Source organism: Asparagus officinalis, chromosome 5 (assembly GCF_001876935.1).
Source record: "Asparagus officinalis chromosome 5, Aspof.V1, whole genome shotgun sequence".
Classification (NCBI taxonomy): domain Eukaryota; kingdom Viridiplantae; phylum Streptophyta; class Magnoliopsida; order Asparagales; family Asparagaceae; genus Asparagus; species Asparagus officinalis.
In genome coordinates, this window is record NC_033798.1 from 131,021,017 (window position 1) to 131,039,939 (window position 18,923).

The 18,923-nt window shown below is 37.6% G+C and overlaps 2 protein-coding genes across 6 annotated transcripts in view; one reads left to right on the forward strand and one right to left on the reverse strand.

Annotated features, from left to right (window-relative positions):
• The window catches only part of LOC109841410 (cycloartenol synthase-like), a 28,807-nt gene extending 14,723 nt beyond the window's left edge, over window positions 1–14,084 (forward strand). For 3 of the 5 annotated variants that reach the window (XM_020410365.1, XM_020410366.1, XM_020410364.1), the window contains 12 exons: window positions 475–663; window positions 756–869; window positions 3,530–3,649; window positions 3,729–3,851; window positions 4,034–4,132; window positions 6,468–6,524; window positions 7,909–7,955; window positions 8,038–8,181; window positions 8,445–8,622; window positions 9,385–9,465; window positions 11,994–12,077; window positions 13,012–14,084. In XM_020410365.1, the coding sequence (XP_020265954.1) occupies window positions 475–663; window positions 756–869; window positions 3,530–3,649; window positions 3,729–3,851; window positions 4,034–4,132; window positions 6,468–6,524; window positions 7,909–7,955; window positions 8,038–8,181; window positions 8,445–8,622; window positions 9,385–9,465; window positions 11,994–12,077; window positions 13,012–13,155 (1,380 nt within the window). In that variant the 3' untranslated portion in view covers window positions 13,156–14,084. Of the gene's footprint in view, window positions 1–474; window positions 664–755; window positions 870–3,529; window positions 3,650–3,728; window positions 3,852–4,033; window positions 4,133–6,467; window positions 6,525–7,908; window positions 7,956–8,037; window positions 8,182–8,444; window positions 8,623–9,384; window positions 9,466–11,365; window positions 11,502–11,993; window positions 12,082–13,011 lie in introns of those variants that run through there. The other 2 variants (XR_002247271.1, XM_020410367.1) reach the window with 2 other exon arrangements.
• Window positions 16,142–18,923, reverse strand: part of LOC109842639 (trihelix transcription factor ASR3) — a 5,299-nt gene continuing 2,517 nt past the window's right edge. The window contains exons 2-3 of the mRNA XM_020411488.1: window positions 18,319–18,920; window positions 16,142–16,762 (exon numbers count right to left, since the gene is read on the reverse strand). Of these exons, the coding sequence (XP_020267077.1) occupies window positions 16,452–16,762; window positions 18,319–18,920 (913 nt within the window). The 3' untranslated portion in view covers window positions 16,142–16,451. The remainder of the gene's footprint in view (window positions 16,763–18,318; window positions 18,921–18,923) is intronic.

The window sequence follows — 18,923 nt, forward strand, 5'->3', positions numbered from 1 at the left end:
CCCCTCCTCCCATCAACTAACGTCGTCATCATCAGTACGTATCGTCAATTCCGCCTCCCTTTCGATCCCCAACCGCCCATCATACCTTTTCCTCCGCGCTACCGCCTCCAGATCCACGACGCCAAATCATCATCATCAACATCATACCTTTCTCTCTTTGATGCCTTTTTATCTGCGCACGGGATGTGATCTATGTTTGTTAATATGGCATGCTTAAAGCACCATGCATGGGCAGTCTATCCGGAACATAACAGCGTGACCAAAGCCTTTATCGCACAATTAATATTGAGCAGCCTACGTCTTGTATTCTCCGTTACATTAGCACAGAGCTCATGCGGCTTTTTATCAAAAATTAAACGGGAGAATGCGTTCTTAAAAGTGCTGCTTAATTTTAACTAACAAGTTGACAGAAAATTTTTAAGTTTTTTTTTTCTTTTTTTCCAAGTACTGAAGCTTTGCATGACTCTGCTGCAGGAAGACCTCTATTACCCTCATCCTCTCGCACAAGATGTTCTTTGGGAATGCCTACATAGAATTGGTGAGCCACTTCTGAGACGCTGGCCTCTTTGTAAATTGAGAGAGAGGGCTCTGCAAGCCATTATGGAGTATATACACTACGAAGATGAGAACTCTGTATATATTTGTGTTGGGGCTGCACAAAAGGTAATTAACTTCACAACTAAGGGGGGAAAACGAATATTTGTCATAGGGAATATATATATTATTAACAGATAATAATCTGTTTGATCATGCAGGTTTTATGTATGCTCTGCTGTTGGGTGGAAGATCCAAGTTCAGATTCATTTAAGCTCCATCTTGCGAGAATACCTGATTATTTGTGGACCGCGGAGGACGGCATGAAAATGCAGGTCAAGACACAAATCCTGCAGCCTGTCAAATTCAGTTTTTTTTCTGTTAGTGGTGTGGTTTAGTAGTGGTTTATCCATCCCGCCATAGATAATTACTAAAACGAGCATCATTAATTGCTCGTACACGAAACACATTTTGTCAATAAAAATAAAACCGGATTAACTGACATATTCGAACCAAAAAGAGTGCAAATTAAGTAGAAAACAAAGAAGTATGTGATATATATGGAAACTGACACGGATATTAATTGTCACGCATGCAAGAAGTCGATCGTTGTAGTAGAAAAGAGAAAACACCACTTCGTAGTTGTAGGATTCCTGAACTCGAAAGGGAAAATTACAATAATCAACGGTCGATCAGTTATGTTATTATTGATTTTAGATGGCTGAAGGTTGGTATATGGGATGGAAGAAAGAAACAAGAAGGATGGATGCATGGAAGTACAACCAGGTATTAATTTGAACAATATTGTCAATTGGTACGTAGAGAAGAAGTGCGTTGCAATATATATGACTCATTTGCTCCATCTTCCAGTCTTCCACTCAAGTTTCCTAGAAGCTAATGACATATAGAATTATCTCCTATGACAACTTAGGCAGCTTGGGAGTACCAACGTAGGCAGCTTGGGAGTACCAACATAGGCAGAAGCAACCAAGATATTATCTCCTATGACAACGAAATTAATAAAGATCAATTTATTTGATTCAACTTTTAAAAAGAGAGGATAGATTTAGACACTAACGCTATGTGTATAGCACATAAAGCATCAAAGATCTTACGCCTCGTTTGGTACGTGGGAATGCAATTCCAACTCTTTATTCATGAGTACTAACCATGATGTATACGCTAGAATTGCTATTCCCACTTCTTATCAATTCCAACTTTATGTGAGAATTGTCATTCCCAACCATTTAATAAGGAATTGATATTTCCACTTAATTGGGAATAAAAATAATCAAATAATTTTTGATTATACCCTCCTTAAAAAAATACGAATAGATATAAATTCTCATATGAAAAAGTATTTCTATAGAAATAATATCATTAGCTGCTCATACAAATATACAAATAAATGTAAAATATTAAAATGTTATTCTTTGTTCGACTTTGCCCTAGTTTCATCGCGTCTGCAGTAGGAAAAAAATCTCGTTTCGCTTGGACGCTACTCGATTAGGTGACCATTATTTCTTTTTTAAAATATGTATATATGTGTGGCTAATCTTTACCTAATCTTTGTAGTAATTTTTATCTTTTGGCGACTCGGTTGCGTAATCTATTGGCAACTAGGTTAGCAAATAGTTTATCTATGGATGTATAATTTGAAGTTCCATTGAAGCATATATGCCTAATCTTTACGGTAATTTTTTCAAAGCACTCACAACAAGAAATAATGTGCTTAATTGATGAGATTGGAACTTTATATTTTGATTCGAGGTTAACATGTTTTCTATTTCCTTCAAACTTTCTAGGTTAACATGTTTTCCATTCCTAATCAGTTTTTTAAAAGTTAAAGGCGCATTTGAAATTTCATAAAAATTTTATATACAGACTAAAAGTTAACATGTTTTTTTAATCCTTCAAATTTTAGTGTTTTCTTCCGCGATCTCTCTCTTCATGCATGCATATGGAATTCAGTCAAATTATGTAGCAAGAATATGGAATTCACTCTATTGTATACGTTTGTGCACAGAGATGCTAGTAGCATTAGCTGCTCGTACAAGTAATAGACATGTAGCACTAGAAGTTAGAAAGGTGGAATTATAATTATTTATAACCAAAAATAATTTTTATGAAAATTATTTTTCAATTAGTAAGCCAAAAGTCCGAAATTGTTGTTGATGCGGTGTGCCAAAATATAACTATCAACTAAAAATTATTTCTATAAGAAAAAATAAACTTAATTTTCTAAAATATTTAGTCATTTTTAGAATATTTTTATGTTTTTAAAATTATGTGTATTTGTACGTAAGGACGTTATTAGAAAATTAAATTTTATCCTTACTTGTGAACAAATGATACTAAACATGAGAATGAGAACAAGATTGTCATTGCTGTTTCATTCTCTAAATGCGCCTAAACATGAGAATGAGAATGCGCATTCCATTCCTACTTTCTTTCGATTCTCTCTTGATTCTATTCCCGCGTACCAAACGAGACGCTAAGGGAATGCAGACCAATGCCTTCCTTACAGCTTCATAACAGACGTACAGGAAAGAAAGCTGCCAGATTAGCTCCAAATAAACCACAAGAGACAGATAAACACCGCAAGAAGCGGTGGTTAATAAGCCATTGGGAACCAACTTCTCTAAGGAAAGGAAAAAGGAATACCTGCGTGGTCATAAAAAGTTGGTATCATAATTAACCTGGATTAGTCACATTATGAAAAATAGAAGATGCTGATGCCAACAGTATCCTTTTCACAAATTCTTTGCCATAGACGACAGCCAGTTAAAAGTACACAGGTTTCGACAGAGTTCATGAAACTGTCATTTTGTTGCTAATTAATGTGATCCCACATCTTCGATCAAGAATGGTCAAGATGTACGTAGCCTCAAAGTAAACCAAATTAAGAATTCCATCGCTCACGTCACGTCTCTCCTAATTAATGTTTCCTAAAATATCAACGTACAAGCCCCTCCTACTTGTCTTGTTTTGGCAGGGTTGTGGAAGTCAGCTATGGGATGCCGTACTTGCGGTCCAAGCAATTTTGTCGAGCATGCTTGTAGAGGAATATGGGACTACTCTAATGAAAGCACATGAATTCATAAAACTCTCACAGGTCCCAAGTTAATTAAGTTTAATTCTTCTCATTCTAGGCAAAATACGATCTTAACTAACGATATTGCTTTCATCTGCAGATTCTGGAGAACCCTTCTGGCGACTTCAGGCGTCGGCACCGTCACATCTCCAAAGGGGGGTGGGCTTTCACAATTCCAGATCATGGATGGCCAGTATCTGACTGCACAGCTGAGGCTCTTAAGGTAGTATAACTAGCCACTCTTAATTATCTGATCAGATGCTGTAAGTACTACAGCAATAAGAAGCAAATAAAAAGTTGTTCTCTTCATTCAAGGTGGAATATAATATGATACTTAAACCTATTAGTTCAACCTTTCCACAAAGATACTGAACATTTCGTTTTTCTCGTCACGTCTTTTTATAGGCTGCACTGCTATTATCAAGGATTTCACCGAATATAGTGGGACAGCCAATGGCGACCGAGCAATTAAACAATGCCCTAAACATTATTCTTTCTCTGCAGGTAAGTCAAAAGAATATTAAAATGGTAACAAAAAATTGATTAAGATTCTATTATATATCACAATTCACAACACTAAATCCGTGTCAATATTCCCTTCACTTATCTGTAAGATAGCAATTAATCCATCACCACTGTGGCTCTGGTAACCTTTATCGATCTTAAAAGAACAATGGTAAATGTTACCGAAGATTGAGATCCTTGTGAGGAAACAGATTCCCATTTTCATCTACATTATCATATAGTTCTAGACAATTATGGAACACAGCTATATGGATTACAAGATACAAACGCCCTACGTTTGCACAACTCCTCTGAAAGAATAGATCTCAAGACAGACCAGAGCAACGAAATCACTGGATTTCTTATGACTACTTGGTAAATGTTACTGTTGAACTTCTTTTCTTTAAACTAATGGTCTTCTGTTCAAAAGGATCGCAAGAATAAAGGATAAAAGGAGTTAACTTTCTAAATATAGAAACATGAATATGTGAACACGTTGTGGGGTCCACCCACGTGAAGGCAAGTGAGGACTTCCGCGTGAAGATCCGGATCACGCTGTGAACACGTTGTGGGGTCCACCCACGTGAAGGCAAGTGAGGACTTCCGCGTGAAGATCCGGATCACGCGTGAAGAGCCGGCCCACCCGAATAATCACGAAGGCAAGTGAGGACTTCCGCGTGAAGATCCGGATCACGCGTGAAGAGCCGGCCCACCCGAATAATCACAAGGCTATATAAAGGAACAGTGTTCCTAGGGTTTTGAGTGTGCAAGGAGAATTATTTTTCGGCTTGTGCAGAAGGAGTAAGGCAGGGATTTGTTTCTTTTCTACTTTGCGGCTGGGAAAAACAATTTGGAGGCGTGCTTTTGTGCGGCTGTGGAACAGAGGCGGCGCAGGAGATTTGGTTTTTTCAGGCAAAGATTTTGTGTTTTCGTAGAGAGAGTTTGTGAGGGATTTGAGAGAGTTTATTTGAGGGTTTAGTTTGTGAGTGATTGTAAACCCTAGTTGTATTCTCTCCCTCTATTAGTAGATCTCCCCCCTCCTTGCCCCGTGGACGTAGGCAATTTGCCGAACCACGTTAAAATTGGTTGTACTGCTTTTGTGTGATTTGTAATAGCTTTTAGGGTCCCTCGACGCGCAGTCCTAGAGCTGACGAGAGGAAGAGCTAATATCCTACTTTGATAGGATATAGGCTTCAGATTCTTGTTCCCTTTGAGAAACAAGAATTCTTATTGCGACCTGACTCTCTTGTTGTGCTGCCGAAGTGCTGCCGAAATTTCCGCTGCGCGCAACAGAATATTCTCCATGCGCTGATGTGACATAAAGGCAATATCAAACCAAAGTTTTTACCATAAAGACTTAAACATAGGTTAGTACGGTATCAAGCTCATGTTTGAGAAACAAGAAAAAATCTTAGTACTGAAAGTTTAACCTTCATCACATTCAAAAAGTAAATAATGAGCAACAAGATTTCCATTCATGTGCATATGTGCGCGTGTGTGCATGCGAGCGGAGTGTAGTTGGAGGGTGTGTACGTGCGTGCGTGCATATATATACGGAAGTGTGTGCATGTACTGATGTACACAGGGGTGGACATAGATACATGAGTAGGGTGAAGTTGCACCCCTCACAATTAAAAATTCACCTGCAAGCTCATGTAATGTTTACAATATTGCCCTACATCCCCCCCCCAAAAAAAAAATTTAAAAAAAGGACCCCAACCTATCTTAAACACTAATTAATACCGAACTGAATTACCCATTGTAAAGTAAAAGCTCATTTAAATTCCCAACAATATAAGCCATATGGGCTCAAACACAAAAAATCCAAAACTACAACATTAGAAACCTAGTAAATACACCGAGTGCGTTCCCATCAGGTACTATCTTTTATAATATTATATTTTTATCTTTCAGTAAAAAGATACTTTTTTTTGCCCCTCAAGAAAAAATTTCTGGATCCGCCACTGCATGTATATATGTGTGTATGTGTGTCATGTGCGCGTGCGTGCATAGAGAATATGAGGTGTCCTTGTCATATGAGAGGATTCTCTCATACATAATGATGTGACTAAATCTCAACCAAACGTATGTGTGAATATGTGTGTGTGCATTGAGAATATTGAGAATCCTTGTCAGATGAGAGGATTCACTCATATGAGAAGAACCCTCGTAACCACAATTGCCTGAGATTCAGCTATGAGAGAATCCTCTCATACGACTTATGACATATGATAACCATTTATCTCATACGCATCCGCACGCAAATATCTTGTCCATTGGTTTTAAGTGTTGGAGAAGTTCTTCCCTTCTATAGCTCATTGGTTCTTGAATGCAGAATAGGAACGGGGGATTCTCTACATGGGAGTTAACACGTACATATCAGTGGATAGAGGTAACTGCATGCAAAAGATCTAGAATTTAACATCTTTCATTCTATTCATATACTGTAAATAAAAACTCTTTCACGGAATAGTTAAAACTTAAAAAGCTCACCCACATAACTATAAGATAACACATAGCATGCATTCCTGTGTGTGATTGCCTTAGCATTGATGATTATTTAGAGAGATTTGCTTTCTGTAGAATAATGGATGCTTGAATATTTCTAGGTGAATATTAAAAAAGGTAGGCAGAATTTGTGAAAATACTTAGCTTGACGTACTTGGCTATTTGCCTCTTGACATCTGGAGCAAACTTGGATGCATATGAACATCAATCGATTTTGAATAAAATGTTGGGTGGCTAAAAAAGACGATAAAAACATATGTTATGTCAACAACCCACTGAGGCTATCTGACTATATTGAAGCACAAGGTTAGTTGTCATTTTGCTAAAACAAATTCCATGGACAATTGACAAAACAGATTGCATGAAACTATAAATCCTAAAGGACGTATTGCTTAGAGATAATGAAAGCCTTGAATTTTCTCATGAAGAATGGTGAGTCTGAATCACCCGTCTGATTCATACTAAGGAAAGGATAAACTGTTTGCGTGAGAATATATATGAACTGACTGGTGCTTGCATTTGAATACATAAACAGCATTTTCATGGACATATTTCACATAAATTTCAACCATGTGTCCGTGTCTGCATGTCATATTCCTGAAGGCTCTCATGTCAGATGATGTGCATACAAATTTTTCTAGAGACCTTTACATTTACATAGGGCTTTTTTTAAAAATCCCACACCCTTTTTTGGTGCCCACTCATCACCTATGACCAGGATTGACTCAATAGGATATAATAGTGGGTTTAGCCTCTTCTTAGTCAGGGGTGTATTAGCCTCGTCTTAGTCAGGTGTATAAACGGATATAAATAATATGGTCTGATGCTGATCAATACCCTGTAATTTGAAAAAAATATGAACACAAATCTGTGTTTCGATCTGAAAACGGATACACTACACACAAATGGCTAGAGGCTAAGGAGTTGCAATCAGGAAAGATAAGTTAGGTGCATATTACATGCCCAGCATACTCGCTGATAATAATTCGACAGATGAGCCTGACTAGATCCGAATTGGAAAAAAAAACTATTTCATAGAAGAAAAAAAAATCTAAGAACAAATGAAAGGCTTTGGTTGGATAACTGGAGAAAAGCAGAACTACACCCAGCATGTTCTTGTTTCCCGTACCATAAATAGCTTAGACAAAATGATATTTACCAGTAGCATAGTTCCTCGATACATTTTCAAGTAAGTATTACTAGTCATGGAGATTTTCTTCAAGTACCGGCCACTCATTCATCTGAATATGTTTTTTTTTTCCTTCCAGTTTTTCAATGCTTCGGAGTTCTTTGCAGACATTGTTCTTGAGTATCAGTAAGATCTTGCACCAAAGATGATTTCATTTGCAGATAATTATCTCAGACACTCGTTAAAGCTCATGCATTTTCTTTTTCAGGTATGTCGAGTGCACTTCGTCAGCCATACAGGCATTGGCATTATTTAAGGAAATCTACCCTGGATATCGAACAGAAGAAGTAGAAAGTTGCATACAAAGAGGAATGAAATTTATAGAAAATAAACAAGAGGACGATGGTTCATGGTCAGCTTCTTAGATCTATTGATATTATATTTAATAAACGCAGATAGACTGTCTTTCTGACTATACATATAGCTTACATTTGCATGAGATATATCACAATAGTCAGAGCGTCTTTTCCTGAGTGAAATTTAGAGGCACGAGTAGGAATAATTAAGAGACGACTCATCTCCATATATACAGCTCAGTTGGATGTCACGCGTCTTTTATAAATAAATAAAAAAAAAAAACTGGTTTTCGCATAACATAACTTGAAATTTGCTCAGGTATGGTTCATGGGGAATATGCTACACTTACGGCACATGGTTCGGAGTGGAGGGTCTTGTAGCGAGTGGGAAGACCTACGACACGAGTTCCAGCATCCGTAGAGCTTGCCACTTTTTATTGTCAAAGCAATTAGCATCCGGTGGTTGGGGGGAGAGCTATCTTTCATCAAAAAACAAGGTAAATACTTGAAATGCCAACTACAACTAAATAAAACAGATACGTTTGTTTGTTGGCTTTTACGTATCTCCTCTAGATGCGATATTATGGAAAAGAGAAATTTGAGAGACAAAGCTTCTTAATTTGAAGAAAAAAAAAGAGAATAATCTGACTAGTGCCGAGTCTAAAACGACACAATTTGATCAGTATGATAATAAAAAAAAAACCCTTAATACAACTAGAATCTCCGAAGCTAGCCAGCCTGTTTGTAGGCATCGGCTCCACGACACGTAATTAAAGATAGATAGGTTCCATCGCCAACCCCCCACGTATAATTAATTTAAACGATATCTAATCCTTTATTTGTGATCATACCCCTTCCTCCTCCAATTTCATTTTGTAGACCATTTTCAAACATGATTCTGTTTCATCAGTGAAATAACAGATAGTCGGAACTTTAGGAGCTATAAAGGTGGGTGGGTCATACTGCTGCTACTGCCAGACTGCATGCTCACAAGAGGCTGATTTAACTGTCAGCTTCATAACAAAATGACCTAAATGCCCTGCCCTCTAGCTTCGGTCATATCTTTCTCGGCTCTCCAATTTCCCAATATTAAGCGTAATTGGGCATTCAAAGATATAAAAAGCTTCAATTCCAAGTTGATTGCAGAAAACTGCATCATAGGAGGAGCCTTTGAAGTAGCATAGCAGAATTTTACTTGCACACACGTCTCTTCCATTAATGCTTAAGACACAAATTTCACTAATCATCTTCTGAAACAGGTGTATACAAATCTAGATGGTAACTGCTCGCATCTCGTAAATACTGCATGGGCAATGCTAGCTCTTGTGAAATCTGGCCAGGTTAGTTCCAGACAGCGGCATACATTCTTCCGTAAAACTCTCATATATAATGCAACATATGGTTCTGCACACTTTCAGAGAAACAAGTTTTATGGTATAAAGATGGACTTAGTGACGTAGATAATGGTAGAAAAATTCCCATAACAACCTATCTATCTATGGATCTCCTGTTATCTCAAATTCTGCTATTGTTAATACACTTCCAAAGTTTTGCAACTGCAAGCCAGTGCTGTCCTTAAACGTAAACAATACGAGTCAAAAGTTTGAGATATATCTCCAACTTACTAGAGGACTAGTCATCTGTAAGATTGCAGCCCTTCGACAAATGATTTATCATTGTTCCAGGGATCTCCTGCAGGTAAAAAGGAAGAAGTGAACTTCCTTTCTATAATCCAGTATTTATCTGGCTAGTCGACTTGAGGATATTTGAGTAATCCATAAATTAACAATTTAAACATTTTGTTAAGAAAATTTTTCATAGTAATTGATTGACTATATATATAGACCACAAAGTAAAAAAAAATTCAAAAATATATCGAAGCTAAGACGTTGGCATCATGAACTTCGTCCTAGAAAGTCAGCTCCTAAAACTATAAGCTGTGCAACAAAGAACCCAACCGTCCATGCCAATACTTGGTACTGCTATACCTTAAGTGTACAAGAGAGCAAATGAGCATCGTAATCATCTTAGTGTAATCCTAACCCTAACCAAAGAAAACATTCAGTCAGGCCAAGCTCTAACCATCCAACCCTCCAGGTTCTTTCTGCAAACTAACTTTCCTTAGAAAATTTCAGCATGTACGAAACTTCCACTTGACACAACGGGAACAAGCAACTTAGTTGAAACCAATCTGAAATTTTACTTTACTCCGCCACTACATATAAACAGGCTCTCAAGGTTCTTTGTCTTGATTCTTTCTTGGCCACACTCACCTCAATGAGGAATTTGGCATGAAGCCCAAGGTTATGGAAAGCGCTAGGCGGCTTTGGCGCTAGACACGGCACCTAGATAGGAGCCTAGCAGGGCCTAGGCAGTTTCTCTATAATTTTTTAATTAAAATAATTGTTAATAAATGCCAATATTATAGAAAGTACTAGACAGTGCTAGGCTTTGGACTGGCACCTAGCGCCTAGTTGCATTGGTAGATTTCCTTCTTTGTTTAAGTGGTGGCGGAGGAGTGTTTACGAAAGTCGGGGGAGGTGGAGGAGGTGTTCATAGTTAGTGGAGGAGGTCAGACGACATAGAGGTTGCAGCAGAGAAATTGAAGACCAAGACCTAATGGTGCTGTCCATGTAAAATTGACGACCAAGACCTAACGGTGTTGTCTGTGTAAACGGTCCACGCAACCTAGGTGCTCCCAAGACCTAGGTGGCAGCCTAGGTACCGCCTAAGCCTAGGCAAGCTAGGCAGTACCTTCTTACAACACTGATGAAACGATAAGGGGTTTATATCAGTTTGAACTCCTTCAAAAAATTGATTTGTGCTTCTTAGCAGAAATCAGTGTTGCTTCTTAGCAGAAATCAGTGTTGATGAGAAAAGATTCAGATGATGCTGATGGCGGACCAGTGGTTAAGATGACAACTTGCATCTGGCTTCAGATGGACATGGCTTCCCCAGCAAACTTGACCCCGACACATGAAATGTTATCATTTCGGTTCTGTCTTGGTTATTCAAGGTTCACAATAATAGAGCTTTTCAATGTAGCATCAAAATTCTATAGTTCTGTATTCTTTATGATGCATTGACCGACGACAAAATTGCAATTTCTTTTCAATTTTACTTTGTACACATGATTTTCGTCCGTGATGAAGACAGTAGACTAGAAAATCTCAACTATCATTAAAATAAGTTACACTAACTCGATAGTTATCCCCATTATTAACAGCATTGTGGTTGTAGGAGAGCGTGTTCACATGGCATGTTTACCTGACATAATTTGCAATGAGGACTGGAATCTTGGAGGTGATGGACAATGTTACCAATGCAAAATTTCTTGATAAAACAGAAAATTCAAAGAGATAAAGATGAGTTTTGGGTAATTGCCTAATTTGAATTTCCACAATAAATATAGCAGTTCATGTCACTATGGTACATATCAGTATCAGTTTTCCACATGTAGGATAAAGAGAAAGAGAAGATGACATGTCCCAACAATATACCGCAGCAACCAATAGCATGGAATAACAACATGAAAACAAAGTAAAAATATGAAATAATGTAAGAATTACATATGAATGAACACAGGGAAAACAGAGAAATATTATTCACCATCAGTATACAGCAAGAGGATATACCCAAATATTGCACAGAAAGAACCCACATGGTTGTTAATATATCTTGTTAATATCTCCCATGCGTGCAGACAAATTCATGTTGTGAATGTTAAGAGAACACATCTTTGTAGTAAAGCACAGTTCTCCAAAACTTAAGTCCCTCATATAAATATTTCATTTTTACGGGAACACGTGTGCAAAGAAATGCTATTTGAAGATTCTAATGCTTTTTCATGACCGAAATTGAAAAATAGGTTGCCAGAGATCCTGCACCTTTGCATCGTGCAGCAAAATTCCTCATAAATACGCAACAAGAAAACGGGGATTTCCCTCAACAGGTAAACTGACTACAGTGCAATTTCACCAGTAGTAGTTTAGTACACTGATTAATTTCCTGTTCCTTATCCTCCATGTACCTATGCACAGCTTATATTCATAGAAACAAATGCCATAAATGAAGCACATGAACCCAAATCTCCTACGATCATGATACCATCTGTTAAACCATATACGCACATCTTCAGTATTTCATACTTTCAGTGTCTTAGCTAGGGTGTCATCCATTATGTTTCTAATTTTGGTAAACAGCAAGCGGAAAGCTCTATCCGAAGGAAAACAAAGGATGAGATGCAGTATACCGTCACAGGAAGAAGATAATATTTCCTATTAACTAGATAATATTTCCTATTAACTATCTTTAAGATAAGTTTAACTATCATTTTTAGGAGATTGACTGTATAAAAGGTACAGCTTCACCATATAATTCTGATTTCTCAACCATTTCAGTACTTCATAACTCACCCTAAATCCTAGGCAAGTTAATGTTTCTAACTTGGACCAAATGATGATTTGAATGCACATACTTGTGAAATTAACATATGATTCCTATTTCCTTCTATCTTAATCCTCCCAACTGAAGGTCACGGAGCTCTTGTTCTAGCAAAAGAGAAATTTAAAGAAAGGCAAACTTATAATAGTATATTATTAAATAAACCATACCAGAGCACGAAATGCACAACTTAAGTGACTCTGCCCTGGATTGGAAAATATAAGCTCTTTTGAATATTTAGTGCCAACATTCCACAAGAAAACTAAGACGAAAACACAGTGATGGAACCTGACCGTATTTGTTTGAGGTCCGGAAATATTAGGAGACAAAAGATCTATTAAAGTTGAACAAATTTCTAGGCCAAGAAACTGCCTGACAACAAATTTTAGAGGCCAATAAAATTTTCAACTGTGATCTGCTAATTTATTGACCATCTGTGGCAGGAAATGCTGGGAAGCCTTGGCAAGAATGGGGTGTTGAACTATGCATCGTATAGGAATATATTCCCAATATGGGCTCTTGGAGAGTATCGGAAGCATCTTCTATGGAATTCCAATACTTCCGCAGTTGATAACATTCGTGTATAAGAGCATCAGCACCATTATGGTTCAAACTTAAGCTATTGTTATTTGGTCAAACAAAGAAGAACTTGATAGATTACAACTACCGTTGAGCCAAGTCTGTTGCATGAACTATGCACCTCCGCTGAAAACACCTACAATTTGAATGCAGCGAATATGAGATGAAATCTATATTTTTTCGGCTTGAGGATGAATCAATCACTTTGGCATATAGTCATTGGTGGGAGGAACACTATATTCTCGCCAGGCATCTCATCAGTAATTACCTACTTTCATGATCATAAATATGCAAAATCACAACAGGTTTTTTCTTCCAAAAAACATGACATCAATCTGCTTTCAAAAACAAGATAAAACATAGATGAAAGAGAAAAATGTTTCCCCATCATAACTTAAGCCTTCAGAAACCGCCAGCATGTGATGGGCTGTTCTGAGCCATTCGATGGAAAAAGTTGGTGGCAGAATTCAGGGGCAAAATGGGGCCCACACCCACTCCCATTGCCCAGACGTGCAGTTATGATAGTATTCATAGTGAAATCATTGAGGCAAGTTAGTAAGGTATTAGAATGGTACTAGCAGGAGAGTAATGATACATGTCGTATGAGATGAGAAGTGCTGTAAAACGAGCCTTGGAATGAATCATGTTCCAAGATATTTCGGAATTATGATGAATCATCTGCCTAGGAGGATAAACATAGCATGAAGAAAAGAAGAAAGTTTGCAGGATTCTGTAAAAATCCAAGTCCTGCATGAGGATGGCATCTAAAAGAAGAAAAGCATGTGTCCTCTTTCATGTCGAAATCTGCAAATAATACCTAAAAGAGCACATGCTACAAAGAGGGCTACTTTTGTAAACATTAAAATGCCAGGTACATTGTAAGGATATCCTGATAAAGTAGACATAAAGGAGATGGTGTACGCATACTGAAGTGCCAGATACTCTCGTTGACTTATCATGAAATTTACAACATATCCTAGACAAACGAAAATTGAAACAGAGAAGTATCTGAAACTAAGAAGTAAAAAACTGAACGTATAATTGACAGGCAGTTCTATCTGGTTTGTAAATGCAGTGCATTTTATAATTTACCTAGTTTCGTAATAAGGCATTGATAGCGGGGATTATAGCTGTTCACGTGATTCATGGTTCTTATAACTTTTAAGTATCCATCATACATGAGATATCTATGGGTCTTGGGTTTTATTCCACCAAAATACATACATACACAACAATTAACAAAACCTTTATCCCAAATGTTTGGGGCCGGCTACATATCCAATCTTTGATTTACTTCTGTTTAGGATTATCACCTTCATTAAGTTGACCACCATCATACCCTTCTTAATTGCTTCTAACCAAGTTCTCTTAGGCCTACTTTTAGTCCTCCTTGGTCCATTAATTATAATCTCATCATCACTTCTTCTAACTGGTGCATTTTGTGGCCTCCATTGCACACAAACAAGCCATCAAAATTGGTTCTCCCTCATTCTATCATCAATAGGAGAAACTTCTAACCTCCTATGAGTGCACTCAATTCTGTCTTATCTCTTGATGTACATCTACAGGAGCCCAAGTCCATTGTAAAATTCTTGTTTCTGCTACCCTTAATATTTTGCACATGCTTAAAGCACACACATACACACATCATAAATTACTAGGACACAGAATAGCACACACATGATACAAACACAACTGCACATGCATGCACATATAGTATTAGTCATTGACTGAACACTTTGATTCTGGCATCACATGACACTGTAAATAACCATGCACCCTTAGTTGCATGAACTCTTTCATAAATTCTAGACTACAATTCTCTAAGTAGAGAGATTAACTATCAAAGAGACAGATCAATTGAAAATGCACCATCTGAAGAATAAGAAGGTTCTTAGGGCAGAAACTTAAGAGCACACACCTCTAGCCATCTGCGAAGAAGATGTTTGCTGCTCAACGTTGAAAATTTCCCGCATTCATGGACGGACTGTCACACATAAACTTCATCCAGAACAAAATAGACAATCTTTTAACGGAAAGGTCAACAGTAGGAACCTTCAGGCATCAACGTCTACTGTGTGTCCACAATCAATGGATTTCCATTCTGACAATAGAAAATAAGAAATTAGTTGAAGTCCTACCACAATGTCTTCAAGTTCTCCTGACACCGTGTCTGTGTATGTGACGAGTGTTTGTATGTGTGCACATGCATTGAATCAGGGTTGAGGGCAGTCCGGAGCAAGAAGCTCCAATAATGTGCAGGGTTGAGGAAGGGTAGGACCATTTTTGGTCTATCATACACTGCCTTTCCTTGCATTTTTACTAGAGGTTGTTTCCACCAAGCACAGCTACAGAAAACATATCATTTCGGCCAATCTAAGTAACAACATTGAGCATTATGCATGCCCTAGATACAAGAGAATCCTAATGTTGTTGGAGTTACGTTCTAATCTATTTGCTGGATTTGAAAGGGAAAAGAAATACCGTTACATGAGATTTAAGTCATCAAAAAAAATATGAACCTAGTGGAAATAACCTCCCAGAGGACACAAGAAAAATTATTCGCTAACGTCCATGAACAGTGTGCCAGATATACAGTATCATGACAGATAATCCTTTAATAAGTTCTTTGTCTGTAACGCCAATGTTGATTCAGATACCATATCCTGCAGTTATCAAGCAATTATTCAGTATGTTCAAAACTTCTTATTTCTAGAAGGCCATTGTCAAATCATTCATAATATCAGGTTAGAGGCTTCAAGCTATAACTTCGTTTACTCTACAAGGAATATCAAAACAGAATCTGCACCTTTAACCAAGGATTAAACACCCAGAAAGATGTTTGTCATATTCTAACAAACCTTTGATTAAGGCAGCAATTCTGATGTCTATCCATAATTGACCCTAAACACAACCTACAAACATATTGAAGTTTCAAAATCAAAGTTGCCAAAAACATCCAAGCACAAGAAGATACATCCAGGTAAGCTTTCAAAAGTAGCATCGAGAGACTTCTATTGAAATGCAAGACAAACAAGACCAGATTCTTTTAAATTGAACCTCTCATTTCCAGAAGTTAGAACTGCAACAACATTAAAATGATTAGCTGTCTTACTTTGGAGAACTTGCCATTTAGTAAAACTATGCCACCAAAATGAACTTTTAAGGCAACCTCTAAATTCAAGCTCCCACATGAAAATGCTGAGAATTAGGCGCTTTTGAGCTCATATTCTAACCAAGAAATTCTCCTTGCAGACTGTACTTAGTCCAATTAACAAATAGGCTATTTATAGAAGAACTGCTCTCACAAGGCCATTGGGCTCATGAGACTGATTTCTTTGCATTCACCATCCTTGATTAGCTCCTTGAACTGATTGAGAGTTCTAGCAAGCACCCCAAATGCTTTGATAAGCTCGTCAGCTTGTCGTCTTGTGAACTCAGTCTCAGCAGCATTTCGTTTCGTCAATTCCACCAGTCCACAACCTCGGTTGACATTATCTGGTAGCTCACCTCTCAATATGGCGTGTATCTCCTTTGCATTTTCTTTCAGCTTATTAGTTATCTCATGTTCCTTATTTGTATTTTTAGTAGTATCAGTCCCTGTTTTCTCTGGACCTAAAAGTTAAGAACAAAAAAGACAGTAGAACAAGGGTGAGCATTGAGAAGTCATATTTGGACCAGTTAGGAGAAAGAAACTAGAAAGAAAGAGAAGTCGTGCGAGAGATTTATTTGTTTCCGTTTATGAGAAAGATTACATCTCTAATAGCCATGGACAACAAAAAACATTTATATGTATTACTAATTTACTATAAGCCTCAGATAACAGAAATTAATAAACCTCTATGTTGGTTAGTTTTTAAAAATATTGTACAGGATTTTAAATTACAGTATGATTCAATCATTGTGAGAGATGAGAATTAAACAATTGTCCACTTAAAACAATTGCATCTCTAATTCGCTAGATACAAATCATATTTGAACCAGTCAGAAGATTGAAATAAGAAAGGCTTACACAATCTTGAAAACTAATTCTTTTTTATTCACGTACGGACAATCATATAGTAAGTTACTTGCATTCTTCCACACGCATTTTTCAAGAGAAATTTGAAGAAATAACAGGGGAAAAAAGAGATGAGCCTATCAAGAGATCTATTTGTTTCCTATCATGCAGAAAGATCACTCTATAAGTCCCAGAAAATAGAAGTTAATGAACCTATAATTTTGATTAGTTTATGTTGAAGTCTTAACCATTACACAAAAACTCCGAAGCTGTGATGAGGATTGAGGGTCATAGTTTTATATTCTAACATGCCCTCGTAGGTTGAGCATCTTTTTAATGGGCTAAAACATGGGTTCACGTTGCAGTAACAATCTTTTTTTTAATCTACATTAAATTTATGGCCAACAAGATTCGAACCTGAGTTGCTCTGATACATGTTAAAGTCCCTAGTCCCTAACCATTACACCCTAGCTCTGAAGTTGTGAATTTGTGATGTAGATTGAGGGTTATAGTTTTATACTATCAGTTTCAAACTCTGAATACAAGGATTCTACACTGCATACAAGATTAAATTACAGTGACTAGCTTCAGAATCATTTTGAAAGACGATGCATAAACAGTTGCACGCTGAAAGTAGCGGAATCTGTGACATAATAGCATGATGAGCTTTATTTGTGGTTTATCATATGTGCATCCAAATACTTGCTTCTACTCTTCTCCCCTCAGTCTCATTTGTTACCAGAGGGCAAGTTGAAAGATTGATGTTACAACTTCAAATGTATGTGTTGAAGGAACATATATCCACCATTAAGAGAAATAAACATATTGACGTCATTTGTTACTAAATAAGAGACGGCTGAACCAGGTGCTATGATTAGTGCATCCATGTCACTTCCTAAGAACCTATAAAGTCAATTTGGCAAGAAGCATTGCCTATGAAGCACTTCGAAGTTATAACTAACTTGACTAACAAACTGCTACACCTTTGACTATTTATGTAACTAACTTGACTAACAAACTGCTAACCTTTGACTATTTATCCATTATATCCCTTTGGAATACTTAGACACGGCGTATTGAATTGAAACAATTGATATGACTAAAGTGGCAATAAATTTTGCAAGGAAATAATTATTCAAATTGTAGGAGACTAGCAACTCAGTTGAGCTACCTAAATCGGCATCGGCTTCAGCCATCTCAGCCTCTAGCCTACTGATAACCTCTTTTGCTTGACACTTAGCCTCAGGCATACTGATAATATAATCTGGATCACTAGCCTCAGCCTCAACCATGCCTTGGGAGCCACCACTGCTCTTATCCTCCTCGTGCAAACCTATAAGGTCTTCTGAGTCAGTGTCGGTTGCTGAAGAAGCAATTCTAGCCTCTTGTGCCTTGATGACAGCATCCACAGAGCAAAACACTTGCTGGTCAAAGGAGTAAGGAAGGCGAAGCTGCCTTCTCCTGCCGGGTTTGAGAGACCAATAGGGTCCATAGGCAGAGGCAGAGATTGAGGCCTCCCAGATCGTGATCTTCTTGTAATCAGAGAGGAGGGATTCCCATCTTTTCTTGCACTGGCTGGAAGACCTGTTGACTTTCATGGAAACACAGTTGTCAGAGATCATCTTCCATCTCTGGTAGGAAGAGAGGGCAGTGAACCATTCGTCGTCGAGAGCAGCAATCTCGTTCAACAGGACCAGTGTTTCTTCAACTGTCCATAGAGGAGCCGCTTGAGAACGAGTGCAGCGAGAGCTTGATCTTGCATTACTACAGCTGCTG